The sequence below is a fragment of the Cornus florida genome, unplaced genomic scaffold (assembly GCF_030987335.1).
Source record: "Cornus florida cultivar Cherokee Brave unplaced genomic scaffold, ASM3098733v1 CherokeeBrave_3.0.0_Hap2_Chr01, whole genome shotgun sequence".
NCBI classification, from domain to species: Eukaryota; Viridiplantae; Streptophyta; class Magnoliopsida; order Cornales; family Cornaceae; genus Cornus; species Cornus florida.
Window position 1 is genome coordinate 88,008,842 of NW_026775571.1, and position 17,903 is coordinate 88,026,744.

At 36.0% G+C, this 17,903-nt stretch overlaps 1 protein-coding gene across 1 annotated transcript; it reads left to right on the forward strand.

Moving 5' to 3' along the window:
- Window positions 1-279: 279 nt before the first annotated feature.
- On the forward strand, window positions 280-17,791 carry LOC132304978 (GDSL esterase/lipase At5g45950-like). The gene is made up of 5 exons (XM_059802674.1): window positions 280-655; window positions 2,681-2,811; window positions 16,642-16,875; window positions 16,992-17,229; window positions 17,428-17,791. The coding sequence occupies exons 1-5, from the start codon at window positions 358-360 to the stop codon at window positions 17,613-17,615; spliced, it is 1,089 nt and encodes a 362-aa protein (XP_059658657.1). The 5' UTR covers window positions 280-357; the 3' UTR covers window positions 17,616-17,791.
- Window positions 17,792-17,903: the final 112 nt, after the last annotated feature.

Below are 17,903 nucleotides of genomic sequence, written 5' to 3' on the forward strand. Positions count from 1 at the left end.
TCTTTTTTGTAAAATTTTAAAAAGGCGCACACTTAATTTCTAATGATACTCACGCATTGCTTATTGTTGTTTAAGATCGTCCCTCTTATATAATTCTCTGGATTTGTCTCTGTCTCTGCATGTTATTTCATTTTTCATTTTACTTCTACAGTAGAAAAAAGAAAGTTATTCTAACTCAAGCATTGACTCAATGTATCACTCTGTACAATTATGGAAGAGCAATCATAAATGCTAAACCTAACACATCCGAATGCCCTGGCTTATTTAAAGAGATCAGAGTAGTTAAATAAGCTCACACATCAGAAACAAAAACCTTCTTACACTCTGAAACTCAGTTTCTTTTAAGCTGGTTCCATAATGAGTACTGTGAGGATTATGATGAGGGTGACACTTATTATGGTGATCATAATCTTATTGTCCGTGAACCCATTGCTGCAGGTCCGAGCTGCCATTGACATTCGTCGGGTGAGGCAGTTTGCAGCGAAGAATAACGTGACATGTGTCCTTGTGTTTGGAGATTCGAGTGTTGATCCGGGCAATAACAACCATCTCCCATTGGCACCTAAATGCAACTTCCCACCCTATGGGAAGGATTTCTTCAATGGCAGTGCTACCGGAAGGTTTAGTAATGGCAGACTTGCCACAGACTTCATTGGTAAAACTTATATGTATTTGTCTTTCTATATATATATATATTTTTGGTATTTTAATATATTTGACTCTGCAGATTGCACAGAGATACTAAAAATATATATGTTTGGATTTGTTTTAGGAGTAATATTATTGACACATTTAGGATTTGTTTGAAAATAATTTTTTTGCACCAAATGGACAGCTCAACAGGTACAAATTCATCTTTTTAAAGAGGAGATTGGAGTTTGAATTTCCGTGAAGTTATAAGTGTGTGATTTTGCTTAACCTTAAAAAAAATACAAAAGAAAAAAAATGTATTTTTCTTGTTTTAGTAGACAGTTCACAGTACCAACCCCCAAGAATGTTGGGTTTGAAGCAAATGAAAGAATTTTATTTTATTTATTTTTATGATGATGGCGTTCGAAGGTTTTAGAGCACACCAATGCATGCACCAGGCAATTACGAAAAAAAATTCACGAGTGGTTCCAAAGGCTTTGAACTCTCACCACATGTGAAGTGACCATTTTGCTATTATACTATCCAATCATAGGAAACAAAATTCATAGTTGTTAGGGAGGAAATGATAAGCTATTTAGGAGCTAATTGATTCAATTTTTTAAAAATAGTCTTTAAAAATTTTAAATAAAAAACTATTTTTAGAGATCTATTTTCCTTGGAGCTTTACTATTATTTTTTAATTGAGTTCTTGGAAAACAATTTCTTGAACTGTCAACTAAATAATTTTTTTTTTTTTTTTAAATCTCAAAAAATGAAAAACTGAATCAAATATGTTTAGTTTATAATTCTCTCATAAATTTAGAAAACAGATAACAATTTTCAAAGAATTATAAAAGACTGTTATGTAAAAACACAAAGTCTTTTATAATTAAGTTTTCAATAAACAGTTTTCAGAAAACTAAACCAAACATATTTTTTGTATAGTTTTCTATTTTCAGTTTTTCAAGAACAGAAAACTATTTTCATAAGTACAAACTAAACAGATACTTTGAAATTAGTTTTCAAGAATTCTAAAAATAGAAAATTGTGGTAAAAAATTGCAAAATTTGATATATTCTTTAAAATCATACAGTTTTTTAACATAGTTTTACATAGATGATGGTTTTTGAATACTTCAACCAACGGATTTTCAAGTTGTATGTTTTTAGCTTTTTCATTCTATGAAATTATTAATATGCTCAGAAGACATGCATTTAATGCATTAAGCAAATTATTTATATATGAAAAGTAATTGGATTTTTAATAAATCTCTCCCTCCAGATACAGTTGTGACTTGTGAGGGCTCTCTCTCTCTCTCGCACGATCTCGACAGTGAGGGCTCTCTCTCTCTCTCTCTATATATGTAGTGTATCACTCATATATGTATGTATTATGGAGTACAGTGTACAACTAAGTTGGAAAAAGAAAATTTTATGCAAAGGGCAATTTGGGAAGTTAAAACAAATTTATTTCCAAAAATGGAAGTGGACTTATATTTTGAAATATCCTGAAAAAGAAATGTGGTCGACTGAGACAGTAATATATGGGGGCTTATATATATATATATATATATATATATATATATATAGATGATGTCAAGATTGTTAATGTGATTAGAATAACATGAATCCCTACCACTCATAGATTAATCGAATTCAAACTTATCCTTTATATATTGTTACAATAACAATTGTATTATATCCATCTCTTTCCACTAATTTTACACTCCAACCACAAACCGACAGTTGCCTAGTGTATTAGATTCTTACTTTCCAAATGAAGGTGAGAAGTTCAAACTTCAATAAAAACATGTGTGCGCAAAATAATATATTACTCCAACCAAAACATATAAAATTATACATATCATTTGTTATATATATAAAATTATACATATGGTTGTGTGTATATATATATACTCCGTATGTGTGTGTCCCTGCTAGATTTTGCAAGGAATATATATATCATTTGTTATGCATCTTAATTAAATAAATAACTTTGTAATTAATGTTTTTTAATACAATTGTTGCCCCGTTTTACTTTTTCCTTGTAGCCGACACATTAGGTTTTAAAGAAGCAATTCCAGGCTTTCTCGACCCAAATTTGAAGAAGGAAGATCTGGTTAGTGGCGTTAGTTTCGCATCAGGTGGTGCTGGCTATGATGACTACACCACCAATCTTTCAGTAAGTTCTCCAATTAAACCTCTCACAACCTTGAGTAGGTTTGCAAAAAGTGGCATATATCAGTATATAGCATCGACGGTCATTATGTGTAGATAAATTTTTTACATATTAATGAGCAATCTTACAAGAAATGATCACTTAGTCGTCAAAATGCAAAGAATTTAAACACATCAAGCATAATCAACTTTGAATATGATTGCTGTGTCTTTTTGGTAATTATCATTTATATACTTGAATTATATCCAATTGGTGTGTATAAATTTCTTGCACACCCTTGAACAAGAAATTTATCCACACCAAGTATGGTGACTGTTGAATATAATTGTTATACAAGATATAAATTCCGTGTTTCTCCACACAAAGCATATGGATCTTTGGATTTGAACTAGGGATAAAAAAGGTAGATACCAAAATCATATTGAACAATTAATATACTTGGCGTGAATAAGTTTTTTATTCACCGGTGTGTTAGATTCATTTCTATGTACACCCATGCTTATATGTTTATAGAGGATTTTAAACTTTTCCCCATTTAAGAATTTTATATATTTATATATATATGGGAAAATGGTCTCTCCGAAGTGTCATAAATGGTGTAGAGAAAATTTCTATGTATAAGCATGCTTATATGTTTATGGACGGTTTTAAACTTTGTCCCATTTAAGATTATATATATTTATATACATGCGAAAGTGGTGTCTCCGAAGTGTCATAAATGGTGGGAAGAAAGTTACTTACTTGTTAGTATGCAAGAAATCATATTTTATAGGGTAGGGTACAAAAAAAACCCCTTTATCTAATAATTTGATATATAATCCCTTGAATTAACTATTTTGTTGCAATCAACCAAGTCCAATGATCAGTCGGTTGAATTTGACCGTGAAGAAGCACATGACGGATCACGTGACAACCTAAATTTCTTTAAATGACCATACAACCCTTTATGAAGCTAAAAGACCACAATGCCCCTTTTATTACTGTTAAATCCCAAATAGGCCAGAACTCCTAAATTTCTCATTCTTCATCCCTATCATCAAGGTTCTGCTTTTCTCTATACATAGACATAGACATACACACCCCTGTCATCAACCACCTACATCAGCAACTCCAGTGCCCGTGAAAGTTTCTGATTATTTCTCTTTCTATATTATATCCTTCTTTATCCCTATCCAGCCTGTATATACATAGACATACACACCCCTGTCATCAACCACCTACATCAGCAACTCCAGTGCCCGTGAAAGTTTCTGATTATTTCTCTTTCTATATTATATCCATTAAGAATACTCACACACATATATACACACACCCTCATCGTCGACCACCACCCCCATCATTGTTTTCAACCTAAACCGTAAGGACGGTTAAACATGACCCTAAATGAATCTATTGTTGCTACTTCATGATCTTTCGATTTGAAGGAAATTCTTGAAGACGAATCAATTTTATAACCCTAAATTGAGAAAATCCCAAAAAAATTCACTCCATAGACACATGAAAACATAAAACACTGTCAATTTATAAAATATAAACAAAATTAAAAATTTCTGAAGCATTGTGCCCCAGAATTCCTTGGCTGTTGGTGGAGACGGACGGAGGGCAAGAATCGGCCGGTTATGGAGAGCTTGACTGTTGGCTCGGCCGTGGAGAGCATGGGGCGGTGAGCAGTGGGCTATGATGGTGAACTCGCGGCGGCTAGCTTAGCTTTGATGGTGTCGACTATGATGAAGGTGGCGGCGAGCTCTGAACGAGGAGGTCGGTGGATGAGGCGAAGCTCGGCGCTGAGCTTGCGGTGGTGCTCAGAACACGGAGGCAAGGCAGATCCTGCAAACTATTCACGAGGGAGTGTATGGAAACCATTCGGGGGGAAGATCCCTAGCGCATAAGGCAATGATGCAGATATTTTTGGTCACATATGTCACGGGATGCCGAAGAATTTTCCTAGAGATATGACAAGTGTCAAAGGTATGGACCATTTATTCACCAACCACCTGAAGACTTATACGTAATGGTTAAACCAAGGCCTTTCGCGTAATGGGGGATGGATGTGGTTGGTCTTTTACCAAAGACAATATCACAAAACAAATATATTCTACTGACAATAAATTATTTCACCAAGTGGGTGGAAGTAGAGCCATACTCAAGTGTGTCTCAAACTCAGGTAAGACGTTTCATCTGGAGTAACATCATTTGTTGTTTTGGAGTGCCAAGGTCAATCATTATGGGCAATGGTACTAACCTGGATAATAAGCATGTGAGGAGCCTGTTGGAGGAACATGGGATCAAGCAAAAATTGGCAGCTGTCAGCCATCCACAAGGTAACGGACAAGTTGAAATCACAAACATGACAATTTTTGCCCACATCAAGACGAAGCTCGAGGATAAGAAGGGAAAATGGCTAGATAAACTCCCGAACGTCTTATAGGCCTATCGAACAACCCCTAGACGACCGACTGGTGAAAGCCTATTAGCTATGGCGTACGGCACTAAAGCAGTAATACCAACCGAGCCATTCGAGCTTGGCATGGAGTAGAGAACAGAACGACAATATGTTAAAATTCAACCTTAATCTCTTAGAAGAAAAAAGAGACACAATAGCAGTGAGGCTCGCATCTTACCAGCAGACACTCATGAACAGTCATAATAACAGGGTGAAACATAGAGGCCTTGCACCTGGTGACTTAGTGCTGAAAAGAAAGTTGGGAATTGTTAAGAAGATGATACCACCATGGGAAGGACCGTACAGAGTTGCGGAAGTCATAGGAAAGGGGGCATACATTATGGAAACACTAGCTGAAAAACTAGTTAACAAACCATGGAATGCAACATTCCTAAAGAAGTATTACCGCTAAAGTAAAATAGTTAGTTAAATTCCAATTTCAGTCTCTATTAGAAATGTGTTCTTTCATGTAAGCACAAGTGTATTGGTCAAACGAAGTCTATAAATTTTTCTTGATTAAAAAGAATTTGAGCAGACACTTAACCAAGTAAATGGCAAATGGCACTATGAGCTAAACGCTAAACACTTGCACGAATAAAAGTCAGTGGCAAGTATCATTCTAGCCAAACACTTTACCAAGTAAGTAGCAAAAGGCACTATGAGCCGAGTGCCAAACACTTGCACAAATAAAGTCAGTGGCAAGTGGCATTTTAGCTGAGCGCCAAGCACTTAACTAAGTAAGTGGCAAGTGACACTATAAGTCGAACGCCAAACACTTGTATAAGTAAAAGTCAGTGGTAAATGGCATTCTAGCCTAGCGCCAGACACTTAAACAAGTAAGTGGCAAGTGGTACTATGAGTCGAACGCTAAACACTTGCATAGAGATAGTTAAATGGCAAATGGCACCAGAAGCCGAGCGCCAAGCTTTTAACCAAGTAAGTGGCAAGTGACACTATAAGCCGAACGACAAACACTTGCATAAGTAAAAGTCAGTGGCAAGTGGCATTCTAGCCTAGCGCCAGGCACTTAAACAAGTAAGTGGCAAGTGGTACTATGAGTCGAACGCCAAACACTTGAACAGAGATAGTTAAATGGCAAATGGCACCAGAAGCCGAGCGCCAAAAACTTGTGTAAAGTAATTAAATAAATATAAGCCAAAAAAAAAAAAAAAAAAAAAAAACTAGTAAGATTTGCAAGACAGATCAGGAGTATAATAGAACTCGAGAAATCCCTTCATATAATGCCGTTCAGAAAGAACAAAATTATTTCAGTTTTACAAAAGTTAAAACAAAAAAGCAAAGTGAAGGGCTACAAAATCCTATTCAGTCCTTTCATCTCCCCTGGTTGATCCGGCATCATCCTGGACATCAAACACTATCTCATCAACTTTGGATGGGTAATCAAGCCGGATAATCTCTTCGGGTGTCTGAACCTGGCCATCACAACATTAGCAGATGGAATAATGGAAGGGCCAAGAGCAATGCCTAAAGGTTGAAAGGTGGAAATAATAGGAATGACCCCGGAAGCCACAATGTTTTTGCATTCCTTGAAGATAAGTTTGGCAGGGTCAGGAATTAGATTGGCGTAATTGTTCAGAAGATCGATCTTCAAGTCTTTGTCAACCTCATCTGGACTAGTGTAGGAGCTTGTCTAACCTTCAGGAGGGGAACGGTCTATAAAACCATCCATGTATCCTTCAGCATATATATCTAAGAGCTCTAACTCGGGAAAAGCGAGCATGCAGAGCCTAAATTCCAACATCAATTATACTCATCACCTCCAATAGGGCCATATGCTCGTCTGAAGATTTCTTTTCAAGAACCGACCGATTAGCCCGTTCGGTGTCCAAGAGGCATTGAAGATCTTCTTTCTCAACCTTTAAAGAATCCCTCTCATTCTGAATGAAGTTCTTCTCAATTTGCAGAAGATTATTTTCATCATGAAGAGAATCTCTTTCTTGTTTCAGAGCATCCCTCTCTTTTTCCATGGCAACTAGTTGGACCAATAGATCTGTGTTTTTGTTGCCGATCAGCTTCATCTCATCATTTGCAGTTTTGAGCCCAGCAAAGAAATTTTTCACTTTTTTATCAGCCATCTCAAAATGTCTCTGCATAGTGATTATCTCGAACAAGGTCTGCAAATAGTTACATGAAATCTATTACGCCCAAGGTGAGCCTAAGATGGAACATAAAAGAGATAGAAATTATCAAAAATCAGGAAGTAATTCACCTCCATAGCAGCAAGGGGAAACCGGCTGTATATCTCCTTGCGGGTCAACTCCTTCTGGACCTTAACATCTTGTGGAGACCACATATTCTTGTAGTAAACAAGAGTGGTCGGGCCGTCTTTGAACATTGTGTCATTAGGGCCAACAACTGATTCATTTACTCGGATAAGTTTAGGGAACCATGGAATTACTATTGTAGGGGAAGCAGAAGTTCCCTCTACTCCGTTAGTGCCACCACCAGAGTTGGGTACCCTTTGGGGGAGGATGGGTGTAGTTGTCCCATATGTCCGAACCATTTGTGATAGAGGAATCTCATCCACATCAGATCCAGACCCCCTTTCTGTTTGAGATCTCTTCCTTTTGTCTTTCTCCTGAATAGACGCTCGGCCAGGTTGGGAGCTCTCAACGCTAGGGATGATTACAGGAGCGGCCCTAGGAGGATCAACCCTAGGAAGATTGTCATTAGGAGTAGCGGTTGGAGCATCGCTCGAAGTAGCGCTCGGATTAGCAACAGGGGCAGTGGCAGGGACAACCCCGGGAGGATTCATTCTCCTACTGAACGAGGCAATTTGTATTTCCTCTATACAAGTACCTAAAAGTGATATGTCCCGAAGGTTCTTTTATATGAGCAATTCGGAGGAAGAGGGAATGTTATTCAGTACTTTCTCCTTCAAGTGGTTAAGGCTGCCTTGTAGACGCTATAACCCAACTCATCATAAGGAATGCCCAAAGAGTAGCAAAGGAAAGAACAGAAGTGAGGAATGCAAGTCTCACAATGGCATTCACTTTTGTGTTTTTTATATTTTTGTAAAGGGGAACAGAACATTCCCCAAAGAAGGTCAGGATGGGAAAACCCCTCGAGGATGGATTTTGCCAGGACCCTCTAAGCCCAATTAGATTACTCTTCCAACCCTTTTCCGAATCAAGTTTGTCCGTACATATAGATCGTTTGGCAATAGGGAATAAGTGGTAATATAGTTCGTTCTGCCTAATTTTGCTGACCCTATAACGTAGGAGATGATGCAGATTATCAAGATCTAGACCTCTGTCACGGTTCAAAATCAAGAGAACTGACAAGACCTTAAGAAAATTGGGATTTACTTGAAGAGGGGAAAGCCCCAATTTGTTAAAAATATAACAGAAGAAATGATGCAAAGGGAATTTAATCATATTTAAATGGAGGAGGGAGAAGAGAATCTCCCAAGGAAGGAGACCTTCGTCAGTCCTCACATTCACATCCTCGGGACAAAGCTTGATGATTACATTCTCAGGGATCTCATATCTTGAATGGATGGAATCTAAGTCATCGACCATTACGGCGATGAGGGGAATCCTCAAATCTAAAGAAAAAGAAGAAAGCTTTTCGAGAAATAACAAGAGATTGGAACTAACCTTAATGGATGGGTTTGATGAAGTTACCGCAAAAAACTAGAGAACAAGAAATCAACCCCTAGGAAAGACTCGCCAGAGAAAACTTTGCCGATGCCGGAGAAGAACAGATGTTAGGAAAAGGACAAGAGAGATGAAGAAGATAGAAGAAAAAACTGAGAATACGGAACACGGAATACGGGTTTTTAAAGAAAAAGTGGACTCATTGACCAAGGCATTAGGAAAATGATGAGACTTAAGTTCCCAAAGCACTAATCTTTGCGCCGACCGTTCATTTTCCCACGTCACTACTTCAAGCCGTCACAATCATGATTGCATCTCTTCGATAATCTCACCCTAATTAATTAGGGAGAGATTAGGGGGCAGCTGATCGAAGATACCAAAAATACATCGAGGTCTTACACGGACTAATCTAATGGCCCAGAACTGTGAAAGGTCATCAGCCCATACACAGAACGGTACAACAAGCCCAATAGTCGTTAAGACTGCCTCGAGGCCCAATCCCAAGAGGAGGATGAAAGGATCTTCTTCACGGTCCGGCCCAAGAAAAAACTTACTTAATATCGGCCCAGTAGAGAGAGTTTTGAGAGTAGTGTTCTAGAAGGAATGTACATGTCTATAAATAGTATCAAAAGAGAAGGAAAAGAGGTTAAATTATTTGAAGTGTATGAAAATATCTTTCTAAATTGAGAGAGCATTTTTTTGTTACTTCATATATATATATTATGGTTGGCCGTATCATTCGATACGTGATCCTTTTTCAAGTCTGATATGCGATCGGTATCGATCAGTTTATACTGACTTTATCCGAGTTCATTACACTACGACCATAACTAATACTGAAATCATAATATATATATATATATATATATATATATATATATATATATATATATATTGTTGGAAACGGGGGCATTAAAAAACATAAACTTTGGATAAGATTTGGAATAGATTACACTAAGAATTTTTTGCGAATCTCTAGACGAGCGTGTTTCTCTCCGCAAGGAGATAAATGTGGTATATTTACTTTCTCAAATCCATTTCCGGGTGAATGAAAAATCAGCTCCAAAGTGTAGTGTTTTGATAAGCCTAAATGGGTATGCAAAATGTGGGAAGTGTTTGTCCCACGTGGAAAAAATATTGAAAATGTGGGAAGTGTTTGTCCCACGTGAAAAAAATGTTGAAACTAATTGAAATTTAAATAAGCCAAATTTGGGCTTAGGCTTGGGCCTAATTGTAAAATCCATTTATTGTTTTTACTAAATGAATTTTTGGATTAGGCTTTTATTTTTGGACTGGGCTTATTTAAATGGGTGGTTGGTTTTTTAATTTAAATTAAAAGTTAGTTTTTTTTTTAAAGGGTTGCATTTATTTCCAAAGGGTTGCATCTATTTTCCAAAAAGTTGCATCTATTTCTAAAGGGATGCAACTTGTGATGAACCAACATGACCCATTATTGCACCCATACCCGAAAAGGCACTTTGCTTCCTATAAATATCCCCCTTTGGGGTCATTTACAATCACACCAAAATTCAGAAAATTCTTCTCTTCTTCTGAATTTTCTTCTTCCTCTTTCTCTCTTTAGTCTGTGGGTTCGAACCTTAGTATTCGAGTTCGAGCCTTAGTCAGTCACTCCGAGTCCGAGTTTGAGTCAGAGAGTACTGCACCGAGCCGGTTCACCTATTCCTTTGGTTTGCAGTACTACTACTAAAGGAAGATAAATCGTTGTATCCTAGGAGATAGATGTCACGAGTCCGTTAGCACCATAGCAGGGTGAATTTGTCTTAAGGATATAGAATAAAATTCTAGCCTCGACTTTTAATCAGGTTCCTTTATTTATAGTCTTTTTTTTTTTATTAAACTATATATTATAAGTAATTATATATATAGATTATTATTTTATAATAATTCAATATATATATAAACATTATATTTTTACATAATATTTAAATAAATAGTACTATAGTATATAGTATACTTAGACCATATTTTGGACAACAATCTTAAGACAGAATCCGCTTATACTATAGTTTAATTATTTAAATATTGTTGTTATTTTATTTCTGTAAATTTGACTGTGGTCTATATATTTAATATATAATAATCAGACAAATGGCAAGTATGAGTACTACTATACCTAATGTTCCCGTCAGTCATGGGGAGAAGCCCGAAAAATTCAATGGGGCGGAGTTTAAAAGGTGACAACAGAAAATGATGTTCTACCTTACAACTCTGAATCTAAGTAAGTATCTAACTGAGACTACCCCAGTACTAGATGAGGGTGAGACTGACATTACCAAGTTAGGAGCTGTTAATACATGGAAGTATGGAAACTTCCTATGCAAGAACTACATCATCAATAGATTGGACAACACTTTATATAATTTGTACAGTTCAATAAATACTGCTAAAGAGCTTTGGGAGTCATTAGACAAAAAGTATAAAACAGAGGATGCTGGATTAAAGAAGTTCGTGGTCGGACGATTTCTGGACTTCAAAATGATAGACTCCAAGACTGTCATGAGCCAAGTGTAGGAGCTCTATCTGATCCTACATGAGATACATTCTGAGAAGATGACATTGAGTGAATCCTTTCAAATAGCTTCAATTATTGAAAAGCTGCCACCTACTTGGAGATTTCAAAAATTACTTGAAGCATAAACGCAAGGAAATGGGGCTCGAAGACCTAATTGTCAGGCTAAGAATTGAAGAATATAACTGCACATCTGAAACGAAAGCCGGGAATTCTTCAATGGTGTCAAAGGCAAATGCAGTGGAAGCTGGACAGAAGAACAAGAAGAGGAAGTACTCTGCCGAAGGTCCCAGTCAAGGAAACTACAAGAGATTCACTGGTAAGTGCTTCATATGCGGCAAGCTGGGACACCAAGCTAAAGACTGTCGTAGCCGCAAAGCACAACACAACCCCAAGAAAAAGACCACTGAGGTGCATATTGCTGAGGAAGATAAGTTAATAGAAAATGTGTCAGAGCTAAATCTTTCAGCTGTGGTTTTTGAAATCAACCTGGTGAGCAACAATAGAAAATAGTGGGTGGACACAGGAGCTACTCGTTATGTTTACTCTGAAAAGATGATGTTCACTACCTATGAAGCTATAGATAATGAAGAACAATTCTACATAAGGAACTCTTCTACTGCAAAGGTTGAAGGACAAGGAAAGATCAAGCTACTAATGGCCTCAGGGAAAGAGCTCACTCTTAATAATGTGCTGCATGTACCAGATATCAGGAAGAACTTGGTCTCTGGGTCACTTCTAAACAAGAATAGGTTCAAGCTGGTCTTTGTATCTGACAAGTTTGTGCTGACTAAGAATGGGGTGTATGTGGGCAAAGGGTATCTAAGTAATGGATTATTTAAGTTCAATATAATGACTGTTGTACCCAAAGTTATTAATAATAATAATAAAGCTAATGCTTCTTCTACTTATATGATTGAATCATCTGATGTGTGGCATAGTAGGTTAGGACATGTTAATTATGATACGATTCGTTGATTAATTAACATGGAGTCTATACCTAAATTTAGTACTGATTTAAATCTAATATATTAAACATGTGTAGAAGCAAAATTCCTGGAACCTCATTTCACTCTATAGAGCAAAGTACTGAACCTCTAGCATTAATTCACAGTGATATCTGTGACTTTAAATCTGTGCCAACTAGAGATGGGAAAAAGTATTTCATTACTTTTATTGATGATTGCATAAGATACTGTTATGTATACTTGTTAAGAAGTAAAGATGAAGCCTTGGAAATGTTTAAACATTACAAGAATGAGGTTGAGAATTAACTTGGCAAAAAGATAAAGGTGTTTAGAAGTGATAGAGGTGGTGAATACGAAACACCATTCACTGACATTTGCTCAGAACATGGTATTATTCACCAAAGTACCGCTCCTTATTCACCTCAACAGAACAGTGTTCTGAACGCAAAAATCGTACTTTAAAAAAAATGATGAATGTTATGTTGATAAGTTCTGGTTTAACCCAGAATTTGTGGGGGGAAGCTTTGTTCTCTGCTAATTATGTTCTCAACAAAACACCTCAAAAGAAATCGAATGTGATACCTTATGAATTATGGAAAGGTCAAAAACATTCCTATAAATTCTTAAAAGTGTGGGGGTGTTTAGCTAAGGTTGCGGTTCCTACTCCTAAGAAAGTTAAGATATGACCAAAAACCTTTGATGGTATTTTCACAGGCTATACACAGAATAGTAGTGCATATAGTTTCCTTGTGCATAAATCAGACATTCCTGACATCCATGTCAATACAATTATTGAGTCAAGGAATGCTTGTTTCTTTGAAGATATATTTCCTTGTAAAAATCCTCTTAAAAGAAATCATGATATTGCTAATAGCAATATATAAGAGAAAATAAACCAAGAGTCTATAGATGATGAAAATAAAGAAGAACTTAGACGTAGCAAAAGAGTTAGAACGTCTAAGTCATTTGGTCCTGATTTTCTGACATATATATTGGAGAATGAGCTACAAAGCTATAAGGAAGTTGTGTCTTCTCCTAAAGCTCCTTTATGGAAAGAAGTCATAAATAGTGAAATTGAATCCATCATGCAAAATCATACTTGGGAGCTGGTGGATTGTCCTCATGGTACTAAACCTTTAGAGTATAAATGGATTTTCAAGAGGAAGATGAAGCCTGATGGTTTAATTGATAAATATAAAGTCCAACTTGTTGCTAAGGGATATAGGCAAAAGGAAGGCTTGGATTATTTTGATACATATTTACCAGTCACAAGAATAACATCCATTAGATTGTTACTAGCTATTGCAGCATTGCAAAATTTAGAAATACATCAAATGGATGTTAAGACTGCATTCTTGAATGGTGAATTAGAGGAGGAAATCTATATAGAACCAACCTGAAGGTTTTATAGTTTCAGGAAAAGAAAAGAAGGTGTGCAAGCTTGTAAAATCCTTATATGGACTGAAACAAGCACTTAAACAATGACATAAAAAATTTGACAAAGTGATGTTGTCAAATGGTTTTAAAATTAATGAGTGTGATAAATGTGTTAATGTGAAAAACACTCAAAATGGATATGTCATTGTGTACCTATATGTGGATGATATGCTAATAATGGGTAATAATGATGTTATAATCAAAACTACTAAAAAGATGTTGACCAAAAATTTTGATATGAAAGATTTAGGCATAGCTGATGTCATACTGAGAATCAAGATTTCTAGAATATCAGATGGTCTAGTATTATCTCAATCTCATTCTATTGAGAAAATATTAGAAAAGTTTAATAAGGAAGATAGCAGTCTTATAAAGACTCTTGTTAATGTAAATCTTCATTTATTGAAAAATACGGGTCCTAGCATATCACAACTTGAGTATTCTCGCATTATAGGAAACTTAATGTATTTGATGAATTGCATATGACCAGACATAGCATACTCAGTTAATAAATTGAGTAAATGTACAAGTAATCCAGGAAAGAACCATTGGACTGCAATAATCAGGGTTCTAAGGTATTTAAGATATACCATAAGTTATGGATTAGATTATTCTAGATATCCAGCAGTACTTGAAGGATACAGTGATGCTAATTGGATATTAGATATAAAGGATTCTAAATCCACAAGTGACTATGTCTTTACTATTGGAGAAGGTGTCATATCTTGGAAATCTTCAAAACAAACTTGTATTACCAGATCCACTATGGAATATGAATTTATTGCTTTAGATAAAGCTGGTGAAGAAGCTGAGTGGCTTTGTAATTTCTTAGAAGATATTCCAAATTGGCCTAAACCTGTGCCCGCTATATGTATACATTGTGATAGTCAATCAGCAATTGGAAGGGCACAAAGTAATATGTATAATGGTAAGTCTCGACATATACATCAACGACATAATACCGTTAGACAATTGCTCTCAAGTGGGATAATCTCAATAGATTATATCAGGTCAAAAGATAATTTAGCGGATCCGTTTACAAAAATGTTTGACAAGAGAGCATGTGTATAGTTCATCGAGGGGAATGGGATTAAAGCCGAAAGCTAACGAGTCATCTTAATGGAAACCCAACCTAGTTGACTGGAGATCCCAAGATCTAAGTTCAAAGGGACAACAGAAATTCTGAATGGCTCACCAGAAGCACTGGGAAGATTTAATCTTCTAACCATTTCTATGATGAGACAGTGCTACCTATAGCGTTGAGTATGATAAGTTATACTTTTAATGACTCTTATACCTTGAAAATTCAAGTGGGGTATAGTAGGATACTCTTAATAAGAAGTCACCTATATGAGTGTGAAGTGGGGCCGTTTCTATGAGAACTTCTAAGGCTAAGTTTTTTAGAGCGCTCATGAAATACTAGGAGTTGTCCAGGGCCATATGAACACAACCGTGAGAACCGACTTTGTGCGGGAATGAACTGTGTGTTTGCTATTGTCTTGGTTTACATCAACGGCTGAACAGTTCAAGACATCATGTTCACTGGTTAGCCAGTAAATCCGATAATAATATACTAGGGAAGGTTCAAGGCCAAAAGCTATCTATCCCGATGTAGTAACTTTCCAATAGTACTCTCTCTAGTGTATGTTTCTTCTTCATTTGCATTTTTCGCAAATTTCCATTCATGTGGGGGATTGTTGGAAACAGGGACATTAAAAAACATAAACTTTGGATAAGATTTGGAATAGATTCTGTTAAGAATTTTTTGCGGATCTCTGGACGAGCTTGTTTTTCTCCACAAGGAGATAAACGTGGTATATTTACTTTCTCAAATCCGTTTCCGGGTGAATGAAAAATTAGCTCCAAAGTGTGGTGTTTTGATAAGCCTAAATGGGTATGCAAAATGTGGAAAGTGTTTGTCCCACGTGGAAAAAATGTTAAAACCAATTGGAATTTAAATAAGTCAAATTTGGGCTTGGGCTTGGGCCTAATTGTAAAATCCAATTATTGTTTTTACTAAATGGATTTTTGGATTGGGCTGGGCTTATGTAAATGGGTGGTTGGTTTTTTAATTTAAATTAAAAGTTAGTTTTTTTTTTTTTAAAAGGGTTACATCTATTTCCAAAGGGTTGTATCTATTTTCCAAAGAGTTGCATCTATTTCTAAAGGGATGCAACTTGTGATGAACCAACATGACCCATGGTTGCACCCATACCCGAAAAGGCACTTTGCTTCCTATAAATACCCCCTTTTGGGGTCATTTACAATCACACCAAAATTCAGAGAATTTTTCTCTTCTTCTGAATTTTCTTCTTCCTCTTTCTCTCTTTAGTCTGTGGGTTCGAACCTAAGTATTTGGGTTCGAGCCTTAGTCAGTCACTCCGAGTCCGAGTTTGAGTCAGAAAGTACTACACCGAGCCGGTTCGCATATTCTTTTGGTTTGCAGTGCTACTACCGAAGGAAGACAAGTCGTTATATCTTGGGAGATAAACGTCACGAGTCCGTTAGCACTATAGCGAAGCAAATCTGTCTTAAGGATATAGAATAAAATTCTAACCTCGACTTTTAATTAGGTTCCTTTATTTATAGTTTTTTTTTTATTTTATTAAACTATATATTATAAATAATTATATATAGAGATTATTATTTTATAATAATTCAATATATATATATAAACATTATATTTTTACATAATATTTAAATAAATAGTACTATAGTATATAATATACTTAGACCATATTTTGGACAATATATATATATATATATATATATATATATATATAGATCAGTAATATAGTTTTCTTATTAATGTATATTGATTTGATTAACCTGCAGAACGCATTTCCTATGACCAAGCAACTGGAGTATTTCATGCATTACAAGATACATTTGAGACAAGTGGTGGGAGAGAAGAAAGCTGAAGAAATAACCAGCAATGCCCTATTTGTTCTAAGCATGGGCACCAATGATTTCCTCAAAAACTATTACCTTGATTCCTTTCGCTCCGACCAATTCACCATTGAACAGTACCAGAATTATCTCATCTCTTGCATGTCTCGTGCCATCAAGGTCCCCTCTCTCTCTCTCTCACACACACACACACACACACATTTTTTTTTTCTTTTTCTTTTCAATAATAAAAATTTGAGTTATATGTGCATAAGCTGTATCTGTTTTGGTCACAGGAAATGTATCGTCTAGGAGTAAGGAGATTGGCTGTTGTGGGGCTATCCCCATTCGGATGTTCGCCACTTGTCAAAACCCTAAAGGGTGAGACCATCTGTGATGAGAGTTACAACAAAGTTGCCCTCTCATTCAATTCCAAGTTAAAAGCAAAGATGGCCACTCTGAAAAACATCAGAAATTGCTATATAGATGCATACAGTATCATAGAGAGTGCATTACAAAACCCCAAGAAATATGGTTAGTATACAGTAATTTTTATTTCTCCTTGTTTGAACTAAATTTTCTCTGATTCCAACTCCAAAATATAAAATAATTGACCAAATAAAATTTTGAACTTCTTAGTAGGCCAATTTTTGAAAATTGAATCGAGTAATGCCATGTCTGTTTCGGAGGTTGGTTCAACAAGATTGACTGTAGTTTTTGTTCGATTGACAGGTTTCTCAGAAACTAAAAGGGGGTGTTGTGGGACTGGAACTTTTGAATACGCGGATACATGCCGGGGTTTGGATACATGCACAGATCGTACAAAATACATATTCTGGGATGCAGTTCATTTGACAGAAAGCATTTATAAAATCATTGCTGAGGAGGCTATTGAAGCAGTCATTAATAGTCAGCCATAATTGCATGTGTTTCTCTATATATATATATATATGATTCATGCGCGTGATTGCCCAAAAAAAAAAATGTGTGCATGGGCGATCTTTCTAGCTAGTTGTGTTTCTTTTTGTACCATGCTTGAAAATGTTGGCTAGAATAAAAGATGTGATCATGTTTAAGTGCATGCACTTTCAATTCACTGCCTTTTCCTTAAAACTTATGTATTGAGATTTGAATTAAAATCAAACATTCTCAACTGAATTAATCTATATCTCAAGGAAGAAAAATTTTGTGCTTATGTCATGACACAG